Below are 17,090 nucleotides of genomic sequence, written 5' to 3' on the forward strand. Positions count from 1 at the left end.
TTGAAGTCAGAAGTTTACATACTTAGGTTGGAATAATTAAAATTCGTTTTCAACCACTCCACAAATGTCTTGTTAACAAACCATAGTTTTGGCAAGTCGGTTAGGACATCTACTTTGTGCATGTACATAAGTAATTTTTCCAACAATTGTTTACAGACAGATTATTTCACTTATAATTCACTATCACAATTCCAGTGGGTCAAAAGTTTACATACACTAAGTTGACTGTGCCTTTAAACAGCTTGGAAAATTCCATAAAATGATGTCCTGTGGATGTATTTCAAGGCCTACCTTCTAACTCAGTGCCTCTTTGCTTGACATCATGGGAAAATCAAAAGAAATCAACCAGGACCTCAGAAAAAAATTGTGGACCTCCACAAGTCTGGTTCGTCCTTGGGAGCAATTTCCAAACGCCTGAAGGTACCACGTTCATCTGTACAAACAATAGTACGCAAATATAAACACCATGGGACCACACAGCCACCATACCGCTCAGGAAGGAGACGTGTTCTGTCTCCTAGAGATGAATGTACTTTGGTGCGAAAAGTGCAAATCAATCCCAGAACAACAGCAAAGGACCTTGTGAAGATGCTGCAGGGAACAGGTACAAAAGTATCCACAGTTTAAACGAGTCCCATATTGATTTAACCTGAAAGGCCGCTCAGCAAGGAAGAAGCCACTGCTCCAAAACCTCCATTAAAAAAAGCCAGACTATGGTTTGCAACTGCACATGGGGACAAAGATCGTACTTTTTGGAGAAATATCCTCTGGTCTGATGAAACAAAAATAGACCTGTTTGGCCATAATGACCATCGTTATGTTAAGAGGAAAAAGGGGAAGGCTTGCAAGCCGAAGAACACCATCCCAACCATGAAGCACAGGGGATGGCAGCATCATGTTGTGGGGGCGCTTTGCTGCAGGAGGGACTGGTGCACTTCACAAAATAGATGGCATCATGAGGAGGAAAATTATGTGGATATATTGAAGCAACATCTCAAGACATCAGTCAGGAAGTTGAAGCTTGGTCGTAAATGGGTCTTCCAAATGGACAATGACCCTGAGCATACTTCCAAAGTTGTGGCAAAATGGCTTAAGGACAACAAAGTCAAGGTATTGGAGTGTCCATCACAAAGCCCTGACCTCAACCATATAGAAAATTTGTGGGCAGAACTGAAAAAGCGTGTGCGAGCAAGGAGCACTACAAACCTGACTCGTTACAGGTTAGTTACACTAGCTCTATCAGGAAGAATGGGCCAAAATTCACCCAACTTATTGTGGGAAGCTTGTGGAAGGCTACCCATAACTTTGACCCAAGTTAAACAATTTAAAGGCAATGCTACCAAATACTAATTGAGTGTATGTAAACTTCTGACCCACTAGGAATGTGATGAAAGAATTAAAGCTGAAATAAGTAATTCTCTCCACTATTATTCTGACATTTCACATTCTTAAAATATAGTGGTGATCCTAACTGACCTAAAACAGGGATTTTTTTACTAGGATTAAATGTCAGGAATTGTGAAAAACGGAGTTTAAATGTATTTGATATCATTCCGCTCCAGCCATTACCACAAGCCTGTTCTCCCCAATGAAGGTGACACAAACCTCCTGTGCAATCTACTACCTACCTACCTACCAACCAATCTACTACCTACCTATCAATCTACTACCTACCTATCAATCTACTACCTACCTATCAATCTACTACCTACCTATCAATCTACTACCTACCTATCAATCTACTACCTACCTATCAATCTACTACCTACCTATCAATCTACTACCTACCTATCAATCTACTACCTACCTATCAATCTACTACCTACCTATCAATCTACTACCTACCTATCAATCTACTACCTACCTATCAATCTACTACCTACCTATCAATCTACTACCTACCTATCAATCTACTACCTACCTATCAATCTACTACCTACCTATCAATCTACTACCTACCTATCAATCTACTACCTACCTATCAATCTACTACCTACCTATCAATCTACTACCTACCTATCAATCTACTACCTACCTATCAATCTACTACCTACCTATCAATCTACTACCTACCTATCAATCTACTACCTACCTATCAATCTACTACCTACCTATCAATCTACTACCTACCTATCAATCTACTACCTACCTATCAATCTACTACCTACCTATCAATCTACTACCTACCTATCAATCTACTACCTACCTATCAATCTACTACCTACCTATCAATCTACTACCTACCTATCAATCTACTACCTACCTATCAATCTACTACCTACCTATCAATCTACTACCTACCTATCAATCTACTACCTACCTATCAATCTACTACCTACCTATCAATCTACTACCTACCTACCAATCTACTACCTACCTACCGATCTACTACCTACCTACCGATCTACTACCTACCTACCGATCTACTACCTACCTACCGATCTACTACCTACCTACCGATCTACTACCTACCTACCGATCTACTACCTACCTACCGATCTACTACCTACCTACCGATCTAGTACCTACCTACCAATCTACCTACTACCTACCTACCGATCTACCTACTACCTACCTACCAATCTACTACCTACCAATCTACCCAGCTTTATTCTGAACGTGCTGTCCAGAGTGTGATGTGTCTCTGCACCAGTGTATTTCTTTGAAGTGCCTACTCTCTCTCCCACTCTCTCTCCCACTCTCTCTCCCACTCTCTCTCCCACTCTCTCTCCCACTCTCTCTCCACTCTCCCTCTCCTCTCTCCCGCTCCTCTCCCCCTCTCTCAGACGTCTCAGGGGGTGCAGCCAAAGCGGTTTAAGAGCCTCCCAGAGCTGGTCCTGTTGTACCTCCAGCCCAGCCAGGGACTGGTCAGCACTCTACTGTACCCCGTAGACAGAGAGGAGAGCATCCCAGAGGACAGGGACTACTCAGGTACACCCAAAAGAGTTTAGCAACATTGAGATGACAGATATGGGAGTTTAGCGACATTGAGATGACAGATATGGGAGTTTAGTGACATTGAGATGACAGATATGGGAGTTTAGCGACATTGAGATGACAGATATGGGACTTTAGCGACATTGAGATGACAGATATGGGACTTTAGCGACATTGAGATGACAGATATGGGACTTTAGCGACATTGAGATGACATATGGGACTTTAGCGACATTGAGATGACAGATATGGGACTTTAGCGACATTGAGATGACAGATATGGGACTTTAGCAAGGTTGGATTTGTTTTGGACATCTTTGTGGATCTGTGTAATCTAAAGGAAATATGTTTCTTTAATATGGTCATACATTTGGCAGGAGGTTAAGAAGTGCAGCTGTTTCCACCTCATTTTGTGGGCAGTGTGCACGTTGCCTGTCTTCTCTTAAGAGGCAGGTCTGCCTACGGTGGCCTCTCTCAATAGCAAGGCTATGCTCACTGAGTCTGTACATAGTCAAAGCTTTCCATAATTTTGGGTCTGTCACAGTGGTCAGGTGTTCTGCCACTGTGTACTGTCTGTTTAGGGCCAAATAGCATTCTAAACTCAGCAAAAAAAAGTAAATATTTGTATGAACATAACAAGATTCAACAACTGAGATATAAACTGAACAAGTTCCACAGACATGTGACTAACAAAAATGGACAAATGTGTCCCTGAACAAAGGGGGGGGGGTCAAAATCAAAAGTAACAGTCAGTATCTGGTGTGGCCACCAGCTGCATTAAGTACTGCAGTGCATCTCCTCCTCATGGACTGCACCAGATTTGCCAGTTCTTGCTGTGAGATGTTACCCCACTCTTCCACCGAGGCACCTGCAAGTTCCTGGACATTTCTGGGGGGAATGGCCCTAGCCCTCACCCTCCGATCCAACAGGTCCCAGACGTGCTCAATGGGATTGAGATCCGGGCTCTTCGCTGGCCATGGCAGAACACTGACATTCCTGTCTTGCAGGAAATCACGCACAGAACGAGCAGTATGGCTGGTGGCATTGTCATGCTGGAGGGTCATGTCAGGATGAGCCTGCAGGAAGGGTACCACATGAGGGAGGAGGTCTTCCCTGTAACGCACAGTGTTGAGATTGCCTGCAATGACAACAAGCTCAGTCCGATGATGCTGTAACACACCGCCCCAGACCATGACGGACCCTTCACCAATTCGATCCGCTCCAGAGTACAAGCCTCGGTGTAACGCTCATTCCTTCTACGATAAACGCGAATCCGACCATCACCGCTGGTGAGACAAAACCGCGACTCGTCAGTGAAGAGCACCTTTTGCCAGTCCTGTCTGGTCCAGCGACGGTGGGTTTGTACCCATAGGCAACGTTGTTGCAGGTGATGTCTGGTGAGGATTTGCCTTACAACAGGCCTACAAGCCCACAGTCCAGCCTCTCTCAGCCTATTGTAGACAGTCTGAGCACTGATGGAGGGATTGTGTGTTCCTGGTGTAACTCGGGCAGTTGTTGCCATCCTGTAGCTGTCCCGCAGGTGTGATGTTCGGATGTACCGATCCTGTGCAGGTGTTGTTACACGTGGTCTGCCACTGCGAGGACAATCAGCTGTCCGTCCTGTCTCCCTATAGCGCTGTCTTAGGCTTCTCACAGTACGGACATTGCAATTTATTGCCCTGGCCACATCTGCAGTCCTCATGCCTCCTTGCAGCATGCCTAAGGCACGTTCACGCAGATGAGCAGGGACCCTGGGCATCTTTCTTTTGGTGTTTTTCCAGAGTCAGTAGAAAGGCATCTTTAGGTGTCCTAAGTTTTTATAACTGTGACCTTATTTGACTACTGTCTGTAAGCTGTTAGTGTCTTAACGACCGTTCCACAGGTGCATGTTCATTAATTGTTTATGGTTCATTGAACAAGCGTGGGAAACATTATTTAAACCCTTTACAATGAAGATCTGGGAAGTTATTTGGATTTTTATGAATTATCTTTGAAAGACAGGGTCCTGAAAAAGGGACGTTTCTTTTTTTGCAGAGTTTAGTTTGCTCTGTTTTTTTGTTAATTCTTTCCGTTGTCTCTCACGATTTGTTTTTTGTCTTATTGTGTTGCTGTCCTGGGGGTCTGTGTTTGTTCATTCAATGTAATTTGAGAATCCAGTGGGTTCTGGTAGTCTTTAATAGTTGATTTTAAGATTTGTATTTGATCATGTATATGTTTTTGGTGTTTGTTCTTTGTTGTAGAGCCAAAAATATTGGAGAAGTGGTTTATCCACAGATCTCTGTTTTGGATAGATAACTCTTTGAGAGCTTTCCAATTTCCCCAGAAGTGGTTAGATTCTATGGATTCTTCAGTTACATTGAGCTGATTTGTGATGTGCTGTTCCTTCTTTTTCCGTAGTGTATTTCTGTATTGTTTTAGTGATTCACCATAGTGATGGCGTAGACTCAGGTTTTCTGGGTCTCTATGTTTTTGGTTGGACAGGTTTCTCAATTCCTTTCTTTGGTTTTGCATTCTTCATCAACCCATGTGTCATTGTTGTTAATTTTATTTGGTTTTCTGTTTGAGATGTTTAGATTTGATAGGGAAGCTGAGAGGCCAAATATACTGTTTAGATTTTCTACTGCCAGGTTTATACCTTCACTATTACAGTGGAACATTTTGTCCAGGAAGTTGTCTGGAAGGGATTTAATTTGTTGTTGCTCTATTTTCCTTCCATCTACAGCATTTCTTAATATTATTCAGTTCCTTTGGCTTTGATGCCTCATGATTGAGTATTGCTCTGTTCAAGTAGATTGTGATTTTGTTGTGATCTGATAGGGGTGTCAGTGGGCTGACTGTGAACGCTCTGAGAGACTGGTATCTCTCTCTGTCTGTCTCTCTCTCGCTCCATCTCTCACTCTCTGTCTCTCGCTCCATCTCTTTCTGTCACTTTCTCTGATTGGGCAAGTGTTAACTCTCTCTCTATGTGATTGGTCAGATGGGGAAGATGAGAAGCCGCCCCTTCCTCCTCGTTCCGCCTCCACCTCCACGACACCTACAGGCTCCGCCCCGGAGACACCAACCGACAGGTACAGCACACAGAACAAACACACACACACAATTTTGCGGGACCTGGTAAAACTCCTGGTCCTAGTAAAAGGTGGGTCTTAAATGTGATCAACTGCCTACCAACTGATGCTGGTTGTAGAGATTAAGTAAGTCTGTTCAGGGCCTAGAACAACCCTCAAGAACCCTTCCCCTCTCTTCCCTCTTCTCCTCGTTTTCTATCCTTTTCTTACCCTCCTGCCCTTCACACCCCCCCTTCCTCATCTCCTGAGATTGGAAGACAACATCCTGTTTAAAACCCCACAGCTCAGAGAGGATGCTTTGTGTGTGCTCTGTGTGTGTGCTCTGTGTTTGTGTTTGTGTGTGTGTGTGTGTGTGAGACTCCACAGAAACCGTGTGTGTGTAGTTTGTCTTGCTTAGACAGTGAGTCAGCAGCCGTCTGATCCTGAGGAAATCTGTGACTTTGAAGAGTTGTTGTCCTGTCTTCTTCACTGTTCTATACTCACCACAAGGCCAGTCCCCCTCTGCCCCCCCATGGTCTCTGTGGCAAATCCAGAGGATTTAAGACCCGTGTCTGTTCTACTGACATGGATTGTGATGTTGTTCCGTCCTACTTTAGCGCCCCTGCTGCTAACGGCCTGAGCACCATTTCCCATGAGTATCTGAAGGGAAGCTACGCTCTGGACCTGCAGGCTGTCAAACAGGGAGCCAGCTCTCTGCCCCACCTCAACAAGACACTGGTGTCCTCCTGCAAACGCCTCAACGGGTGAGACACACAATGTTCTCTCTCTGACACACATACACACAATGTTCTCTCTCACAGACACACATACACACAATGTTCTCTCTCACAGACACACATACACACAATGTTCTCTCTCACAGACACACACACACACTCAAAAACCTATCGTTGTGTGTGTGTGTGTGTGTGTAGGGAGGTGGATAAGGTTCTGTCTGGGCTGGAGATCCTGTCCAAGGTGTTTGACCAACAGAGTGCCTTCATGGTGTCCAAGATGATACAGCAGGTATTATATTTTTTCTACCTTTAGTTGTTTGCGTACACACAGGAGACAGATGGTGAGGTGAAATGTATGACTCTGGGAAGCACAGGAAGCTTAGACATGCCGCACCTTGGTTTCCTCTTGAACACACACACACACACACACACACACACACACACACACACACACACACACAGTGCTCCTGAGTGCACTGAGGGTCATGAGGAAAGAGCTCTTTGTCTCCCAGGGAGAAACAACAAGAGTTCCTGGAGACAGCTGTGCTTGAGAGAGTCACGCTGTAATCATACACGCACGCACGCACGCGCACACACACACACACACACACACACACACACACACTGTGGCTAATGTAGTCTTAAAGGGCCAGACCCACTTTCCCATGGTGTGACATAACGCATAACATCTAGTGTGTGTGTATTGTAACGGTCTGTTTTCCTCTGTAGTCGGTGAATCAGGGAGGAGATCAGGAGTTGGAGAATCTGGTCACTAAACTGGCTATCCTCAAAGACCTACTGTCTTCTATAGAGAAGAAGGTAAGCCTACGAGCATAGAAATATTATCTAATAGTCATTCTATTTATGTCCCCCCCTCCCCTCTGTCTGGGTCCCAGAGCTCAGGCTACACATGGAGGAGGGAGGGAGGGATGGATGGAGTGAGAGGGGAGGGAGTGAGAGGGGAGGGAGGGAGGGAGTGAGAGGGGAGGGAGGGAGGGAGTGAGAGGGGAGGGAGGGAGGAGTGAGAGGGGAGGGAGGGAGGAGTGAGAGGGGAGGGAGGGAGGAGTGAGAGGGGAGGGAGGGAGGAGTGAGAGGGGAGGGAGGGAGGAGTGAGAGAGGGGGGGGGAGTGAGAGGGGGGGAGGGAGGGAGGGAGTGAGTGAGAGGGGGAGGGGAGGGAGTGAGAGGGGGAGGGGAGGGGGGAGGGAGGGAGGGAGGGATGGAGTGGGAGGGGAGGGAGGGAGGGATGGAGTGGGAGGGGAGGGAGGGAGGGATGGAGTGGGAGGGGAGGGAGGGAGGGATGGAGTGAGAGGGGAGGGAGGGAGTGAGAGGGGAGGGAGGGAGGGATGGAGTGGGAGGGGAGGGAGGGATGGAGTGGGAGGGGAGGGAGGGATGGGGAGGGAGGGAGTGAGAGGGGGGGGGAGTGAGAGGGGGGGGGAGGGAGTGAGAGGGGGGGAGGGAGGGAGGGAGTGAGAGTGAGAGGGGGAGGGGAGGGAGGGATGGAGTGGAGGGGGGAGGGAGGGAGGGAGGGATGGAGTGGGAGGGAGGGAGGGATGGAGTGGGAGGGGAGGGAGGGAGGGATGGAGTGGGAGGGGAGGGAGGGAGGGATGGAGTGAGGAGGGAGTGAGAGGGGAGGGAGGGAGGGATGGAGTGGGAGGGGGGGAGTGAGAGGGGGGGAGGGAGGGAGGGAGAGGGGGAGGGGAGGGAGTGAGAGGGGGAGGGGAGGGGGGAGGGAGGGATGGAGTGGGAGGGGAGGGAGGGAGGGATGGAGTGGGAGGGGAGGGAGGGATGGAGTGGGAGGGGAGGGAGGGAGGGATGGAGTGGGAGGGGAGGGAGGGAGGGAGTGAGAGGGGAGGGAGGGAGGGAGGGAGTGAGAGGGGAGGGAGGGAGGGATGGATGGAGTGGGAGGGGAGGGAGGGATGGAGTGGGAGGGGAGGGAGGGATGGGGAGGGAGGGAGTGAGAGGGGGGGGGAGTGAGAGGGGGGGAGGGAGGGAGTGAGAGGGGGAGGGGAGGGAGTGAGAGAGGGAGGGATGGAGTGGGAGGGAGGGAGGGATGGAGTGGGAGGGGAGGGAGGGAGGGATGGAGTGGGAGGGGAGGGAGGGAGGGATGGAGTGAGAGGGGAGGGAGGGAGGGAGTGAGAGGGGAGGGAGGGAGGGATGGAGTGGGAGGGGAGGGAGGGATGGAGTGGGAGGGGAGGGGAGGGAGGGATGGAGTGGGAGGGGAGGGAGGGAGGGAGGGATGGAGTGAGAGGGGAGGGAGGGATGGAGTGAGAGGGGAGGGAGGGATGGAGGGAGAGGGGGGAGGGATGGAGTGAGAGGGGGGGAGAGGGGAGGACTGGAGAGAGGGATGAAGTAGACCAGGAAGTCAGGAAAGCAGTATACATACCTCACACTGTGGTTGTTTAGGTTTCATAACTCTCTCTCTCCCTCTCTCCTCTCCTCTTTCTCCCTCTCTCCTCTTTCTCCACCTCTCTCCTCTTTCTCCTCTCTCTCCCTCTCTCTCCCTCTAGGCTCTGAAGGCCGTGCAGGATTTGAGTGTGTCCACTCTCTCCTCTCTTCCTCCTCTCACACGCCACAGCAAAACCATCCCCGTACAGGCTTTTGAGGTACATGCAAACACACACTTGTGGATGTGGCTCGGAATTCCTAGATTCTCCAGGAAGTTTTTTGAACAGACTGGAATGTGCCACACCTGTCTCCATGTGTAGTTCTGTCTGCTCTGTGCTCTTACCTCTGTCAGGATGTGATGGTTAGATGACTGATGTGACCAGAGTGTAGAGACTAAAGCCCTCAACGCTGTGCTCAGTGGAGCTGACAACTACTGAGTGGGTGTGAAGGAAGGATGATCACTATCAGTAACCAGGAAGTGGACGCTTCAGCTAGCTAGCGCTCCAGAGATGTAAACACCATGGCTGCCTGGGGTCATGGTCCATTTCAATTCACTATGTTCAGGATATAGGCATTTGAATTCCATTTCAGGAATTTAAAATGGAAACCTTCCTGAATGAACTGACGTTAAATGGAACTACTTTAACTCTATGTAAACATACACTCCAGCTGAGTTGGTTTAATGGGCTGGCTGAACAGGATCCAAATTCAATACGTTACCAGATTACGCCCAGATTAACATCACCTGGTCTGTTACGTGTTTCAGAAGTTAGAAACAGCTGGATTTGAGAAGCTGAACGTCCATTGGTCATAGCTCATATGGAGCTGAACGTCCATTGGTCATAGCTCATATGGAGCTGAACATTGATTGGTCATAGCTCATATGGAGCTGAACATTGATTGGTCATAGCTCATATGGAGCTGAACGTCCATTGGTCATAGCTCATATGGAGCTGAACGTCCATTGGTCATAGCTCATATGGAGCTGAACATTGATTGGTCATAGCTCATATGGAGCTGAACATTGATTGGCTCGTTGATTGGTTTTCCACTCTGAGAGACATTGGCCGTGTTGGAGAGCATCAAAATGGGGACTGACTGACTGACCTACAAACAATAATGACTAGTTATTTATGATGCAATGTCATTTGTAGATCAGTCAGTCGGCAGTCGCCTGCGCTGTCGGTTGGGACGTCAAACAAATGTAAAAAATAAATACATTCTTGAAGCTGTTATTTAACTAGACATGTCAGTTAAAAACACATTTTTATTATTTACTATGACAGCCTACCAAAAGGCCTCCTGCGGGGACGGGGGGCTGGGATTAAAAATGTTTTAAAAAATAACAATATAGGACAAAAAACACATCACGACAAGAGAAACATAACAACACTACATAAAGATACCTACTGTAAGACAACAGCACCGCATGGCAGCAACACAACATGGCAGCAACACAACATGGCAGCAACACAACATGGCAGCAACACAACATGGCAGCAACACAACATGGCAGCAACACAACATGGCAGCAACACAACATGGTAGCAACACAACATGGCAGCAACACAACATGGCAGCAACACAACATGGCAGCAACACAACATGGCAGCAACACAACATGGCAGCAACACAACATGGCAGCAACACAACATGGCAGCAACACAACATGGCAGCAACACAACATGGCAGCAACACAACATGGCAGCAACACAACATGGCAGCAACACAACATGGTATCAATACAACATGGTATCAACACAACATGGCAGCAACACAACATGGTAGCAACACAACATGGTAGCAACACAACATGGTAGCAACACAACATGGTAGCAACACAACATGGTAGCAACACAACATGGTAGCAACACAACATGGCAGCAACACAACATGGTAGCAACACATGACAACACAACATGGTATCAACACAACATGGTATCAACACAGCATGGTATCAACACAGCATGGTATCAACACAACATGGTATCAACACAACATGGTATCAACACAGCATGGTATCAACACAACATGGCAGCAACACAACATGGTAGCAACACAACATGGTAGCAACACAACATGGTAGCAACACAACATGGTAGCAACACAACATGGTAGCAACACAACATGGTAGCAACACAACATGGTAGCAACACAACATGGTAGCAACACAACATGGTATCAACACAACATGGCAGCAACACAACATGGCAGCAACACAACATGGCAGCAACACAACATGGCAGCAACACAACATGGTAGCAACACAACATGGCAGCAACACAACATGGCAGCAACACAACATGGCAGCAACACAACATGGCAGCAACACAACATGGCAGCAACACAACATGGCAGCAACACAACATGGCAGCAACACAACATGGCAGCAACACAACATGGCAGCAACACAACATGGCAGCAACACAACATGGCAGCAACACAACATGGTATCAATACAACATGGTATCAACACAACATGGCAGCAACACAACATGGCAGCAACACAACATGGTAGCAACACAACATGGTAGCAACACAACATGGTAGCAACACAACATGGTAGCAACACAACATGGTAGCAACACAACATGGCAGCAACACAACATGGTAGCAACACATGAAAACACAACATGGTATCAACACAACATGGTATCAACACAACATGGTATCAACACAACATGGTATCAACACAGCATGGTATCAACACAACATGGTATCAACACAACATGGTATCAACACAACATGGTAGCAACACAACATGGTAGCAACACAACATGGTAGCAACACAACATGGTAGCAACACAACATGGTAGCAACACAACATGGTAGCAACACAACATGGTAGCAACACAACATGGTAGCAACACAACATGGTAGCAACACAACATGGTAGCAACACAACATGGTATCAACACAACATGGCAGCAACACAACATGGTAGCAACACAACATGGTAGCAACACAACATGGTAGCAACACAACATGGTAGCAACACAACATGGTAGCAACACAACATGGTAGCAACACAACATGGCAGCAACACAACATGGCAGCAACACAACATGGCAGCAACACAACATGGTAGCAACACAACATGGTAGCGGCATGTAACATGGTACAAACATTACTGGGCACAGACAACATCACAAAGGGCAAGAAGGTAGAGACAACAATACATCACATGAAGCAGCCACAACTGTCAGTAAGAGTGTCCATGATTGAGTCTTTGAATGAAGAGATTGAGATAAAACTGTCCAGTTTGAGTGTTTGTTGCAGCTCGTTCCAGTCGCTAGCTGCAGCGAACTGAAAAGAGGAGTGACCCAGGGATGTGTGTGCTTTGGGGACCTTTTACAGAATGTGACTGGCAGAACAGGTATTGTATGTGGAGGATGAGGGCTGCAGTAGATATCTCAGATAGGGGGGAGTGAGGCCTAAGAGGGTTTTATAAATAAGCATCAACCAATGGGTCTTGCTATGGGTATACAGAGATGACCAGTTTACAGAGGCGTATAGAGTGCAGTTATGTGTCCTATAAGGAGCATTCGTGGCAAATCTGATGGTCGAATGGTAAAGAACATCTAGCCGCTCGAGAGCACCCTTACCTGCCGATCTATAAATTATGTCTCTGTAATCTAGCATGGGTAGGATGGTCATCTGAATCAGGGTTAGTTTGGCAGCTGGGGTGAAAGAGGAGCGAGTACGATAGTGGAAACCAAGTCTAGATTTAACTTTAGCCTGCAGCTTTGGTATGTGCTGTGAGAAGGACAGTGTACCATCTACTTGAATGAGGTGATGACCTCAAGCTCTAAACCCTCAGAGGTAGTAATCACAGCTGTGGGGAGAGGGGCATTCTTCTCACTAAATCACATGACTTTTGTTTTGGAGGTGTTCAGAACAAGGTTAAGGGCAGAGAAAGCTTGTTGGGCTCTAAGAAAGCTTTGTTGTAGAGTGTTTAACACTGTATCATCGCCATATAAATGGATGAGAGAGCTTCCTACTGCTTGAGCTATGTTGTTGATCACGGCCCAATAGACATGTGTGTCTGACTGCGCTAGACTGGGGTGGCAGCAGACACAGTTTGCCAGTCAGTCACCTACACTCCCCTGTGTGGTTTATACAGCGGTTGAGGGGAAACGTCGGATGATTTCAGACTCACCATAGACTTCAGTGTGTGTGTGTGTGTCTGGTGTGTGTGTGTTGACCTTTTTAGCCACTTCCTGTTTGCAGGGGAAGAAGTGTGTTGGTGAGATGAGTAAGATGCAGGGGGGGTAGGGGTGTTTCCAGAGAGAGCTATACGGTAGCTGCACTGAGCTCTGTAATGTTGTTGCCTTTTATTTACATTTTTATTGCTATTTATACTAAAAGATGTAGGATACGTTTCACTGAGAACCCAGATGAGATTGTTGACATGGAATGCTATTGCCAACATGCAGGATAGTTTAGTGAACTGGATCTGACTGTGTGTCAACCCGCTGACTCCCCCTGGTGGTGACACCTTACATCTCTTAGGCTATAGTTTATTATTATGGATAATGAATTCGGATATTTGTCCCGTCTGTCTCTCTGTCTGTCTGTCTGTCCGTCCGTCCGTCCGTGTGTGTATCTGTCTGTTTTGTAACCCCTCTGTCTGTCTGTCCCCTCCAGGTGAAGTTGGATGTGTACCTGGCAGACCTGACTAAAATAGGGAAGAGTCAGAAGCACAGTCTGTCTGTGGATGTGGAGGGAGGGATGCTTGTGGTGATGAAGAAGATGAAGGACAACCAGGAGGACTGGAACACCTTCACACACCACAAGAGTGAGGACACACACACACACACACACACACACACACACACATATATATATATACACTGCTCAAAAAAATTAAACAACACAATGTAACTCCAAGTCAATCACACTTCTGTGAAATCAAACTGTCCACTTAGGAAGCAACACTGATTGACAATACATTTCACATGCTGTTGTGCAAATGGAATAGACAACAGGTGGAAATTATAGGCAATTAGCAAGACACCCCCAATAAAGGAGTGGGTCTGCAGGTGGTGACCACAGACCACTTCTCAGTTCCTATGCTTCCTGGCTGATGTTTTGGTCACTTTTGAATGCTGGCGGTGCTTTCACTCTAGTGGTAGCATGAGACGGAGTCTACAACCCACACAAGTGGCTCAGGTAGTGCAGCTCATCCAGGATGGCACATCAATGCGAACTGTGGCAAGAAGGTTTGCTGTGTCTGTCAGCGTAGTGTCCAGAGCATGGAGGCGCTACCAGGAGACAGGCCAGTACATCAGGAGACGTGGAGGAGGCCGTAGGAGGGCAACAACCCAGCAGCAGGACCGCTACCTCCGCCTTTGTGCAAAGAAGAGCAGGAGGATCACTGCCAGAGCCCTGCAAAATGACCTCCAAATGTGCATGTGTCTGCTCAAACGGTCAGAAACAGACTCCATGAGGGTGGTATGAGGGCCCGACGTCCACAGGTGGGGGTTGTGCTTACAGCCCAACACCGTGCAGGACGTTTGGCATTTGCCAGAGAACACCAAGATTGGCAAATTCGCCACTGGCGCCCTGTGCTCTTCACAGATGAAAGCAGGTTCACACTGAGCACGTGACAGAGTCTGGAGACGCCGTGGAGAACGTTCTGCAGCCTGCAACATCCTCCAGCATGACCGGTTTGGCGGTGGGTCAGTCATGGTGTGGGGTGGCATTTCTTTGGGGGGCCGCACAGCCCTCCATGTGCTCGCCAGAGGTAGCCTGACTGCCATTAGGTACCGAGATGAGATCCTCAGAGCCCTTGTGAGACCATATGCTGGTGCGGTTGGCCCTGGGTTCCTCCTAATGCAAGACAATGCTAGACCTCATGTGGCTGGAGTGTGTCAGCAGTTCCTGCAAGAGGAAGGAATTGATGCTATGGACTGGCCCGCCCGTTCCCCAGACCTGAATCCAATTGAGCACATCTGGGACATCATGTCTCGCTCCATCCACCAACGCCACGTTGCACCACAGACTGTCCAGGAGTTGGCGGATGCTTTAGTCCAGGTCTGGGAGGAGATCCCTCAGGAGACCATCCGCCACCTCATCAGGAGCATGCCCAGGCGTTGTAGGGAGGTCATACAGGCACGTGGAGGCCCCACACACTACTGAGCCTCATTTTGACTTGTTTTAAGGACATTACATCAAAGTTGGATCAGCCTGTAGTGTGGTTTTCCACTTTAATTTTGAGTGTGACTCCAAATCCAGACCTCCATGGGTTGATAAATTTGATTTCCATTGATCATTTTTGTGTGATTTTTGTTGTCAGCACATTCAACTATGTAAAGAAAAAAGTATTTAATAAGAATATTTCATTCATTCAGATCTAGGATGTGTTATTTTAGTGTTCCCTTTATTTTTTTGACCAGTGTATATATATTAATGCACACACACACGACAAGGGTGCGGCCTCACACACACACACTCCTCTCTCTCACTCGTTGTTTCTCTCCGTGTTTCTCTCCCTCAGTCCGTCAGCTGATCAAGTCTCAACGTGTTCAGAACAAGCTGGGCATCGTGTTTGAGAAGGACAAGGAGAAGAGCCAGAGGAAAGACTTCATCTTCGCCAGTGCTAAGGTACACACACACACACACACACACACACACACACACACACACACACACACACACACACACACACACACACACACACACACACAGGGAAGCATCTCGGGGCATGCTTATCTATATTCTAGTAAATATTTGTTTACATATTCACATTGGGGTTTATCTCTCAGACACATTGTACGAAAGGCTGTGAAGAAATACATTAAACAATATGGCAATTCCACGGTAACGAAGTGATGCTGAGAGTCAGATTTGTCACTTTAGAATGTATGTCAAACTTAAACTAATGACTGCAACGTTAAACAAATCATACAACTCTATGCACAAGGACGACCTTTAACAGTTGCCACTGAAAAACCAAAGCTCATTTACTTGACAATCAGTGTAGATGCAAAGTTTGTTAACATTGTGACCGTTGGTGCTGTTGGTGTCGTGACGGTTAGTGCTGTTGGTGGCGGGTTGGTGTCGTGGCGGTTGGTGCGGTTGGTGTCGTGGTGGTTGGTGCGGTGGTGTCGTGGCGGTTGGTGCGGTTGGTGTCGTGGCGGTTGGTGTCGTGGCGGTTGGTGCGGTTGGTGTCGTGGCGGTTGGTGTCGTGCCGGTTGGTGCGGTTGGTGTCGTGACGGTTGGTGCTGTTGGTGTCGTGGCGGTTTGCTGTTGGTGTCGTGACTGTTGGTGTCATGACGGTTGGTGCTGTTGGTGTCGTGGCGGTTGGTGTCGTGGCGGTTGGTGCTGTGGCGGTTGGTGTCGTGCCGGTTGGTGCTGTTGGTGTCGTGGCGGTTGGTGCTGTTGGTGTCGTGGCGGTTGGTGCTGTTGGTGTCGTGGCGGTTGGTGCTGTTGGTGTCGTGGCTGTTGGTGTCGTGGCGGTTGGTGCTGTTGGTGTCGTGGCGGTTGGTGCTGTTGGTGTCGTGACTGTTGTTGGTGTCGTGGCGGTTGGTGCTGTTGGTGTCGTGACTGTTGGTGTCATGAGGGTTAGTGCTGTTGGTGTCATGACGGTTGGTGCTGTTGGTGTCGTGACTGTTGGTGCTGTTGGTGTCGTGGCGGTTGGTGCTGTTGGTGTCGTGACTGTTGGTGTCGTGAGGGTTGGTGCTGTTGGTGTCATGACGGTTGGTGCTGTTGGTGTCGTGACGGTTGGTGCTGTTGGTGTCGTGACTGTTGGTGTCGTGACTGTTGGTGCTGTTGGTGTCGTGGCGGTTGGTGTCATGACGGTTGGTGCTGTTGGTGTCGTGACTGTTGGTGTCGTGAGGGTTGGTGCTGTTGGTGTCATGACGGTTGGTGCTGTTGGTGTCGTGGCGGTTGGTGCCGTGGCGGTTGGTGTCGTGACTGTTGGTGTCATGACGGTTGGTGCTGTTGGTGTCGTGGCGGTTGGTGTCGTGACTGTGGTGTCAA

The 17,090-nt window shown here is 48.1% G+C and overlaps 1 protein-coding gene across 1 annotated transcript in view; it reads left to right on the forward strand.

Annotated features, from left to right (window-relative positions):
• LOC120028434 (phosphatidylinositol 3,4,5-trisphosphate 5-phosphatase 2A-like) overlaps positions 1-15,941 on the forward strand; it is a 34,058-nt gene extending 18,117 nt beyond the window's left edge. Inside the window, exons 3-11 of the mRNA XM_038973653.1 lie at positions 2,787-2,931; positions 5,915-6,005; positions 6,602-6,748; positions 6,920-7,010; positions 7,451-7,540; positions 9,230-9,325; positions 13,755-13,905; positions 15,607-15,713; positions 15,891-15,941. Of these exons, the coding sequence (XP_038829581.1) occupies positions 2,787-2,931; positions 5,915-6,005; positions 6,602-6,748; positions 6,920-7,010; positions 7,451-7,540; positions 9,230-9,325; positions 13,755-13,905; positions 15,607-15,713; positions 15,891-15,941 (969 nt within the window). The remainder of the gene's footprint in view (positions 1-2,786; positions 2,932-5,914; positions 6,006-6,601; positions 6,749-6,919; positions 7,011-7,450; positions 7,541-9,229; positions 9,326-13,754; positions 13,906-15,606; positions 15,714-15,890) is intronic.
• Positions 15,942-17,090: the final 1,149 nt, after the last annotated feature.

This window comes from Salvelinus namaycush, chromosome 34, assembly GCF_016432855.1.
Source record: "Salvelinus namaycush isolate Seneca chromosome 34, SaNama_1.0, whole genome shotgun sequence".
In the NCBI taxonomy this organism is placed as follows: domain Eukaryota; kingdom Metazoa; phylum Chordata; class Actinopteri; order Salmoniformes; family Salmonidae; genus Salvelinus; species Salvelinus namaycush.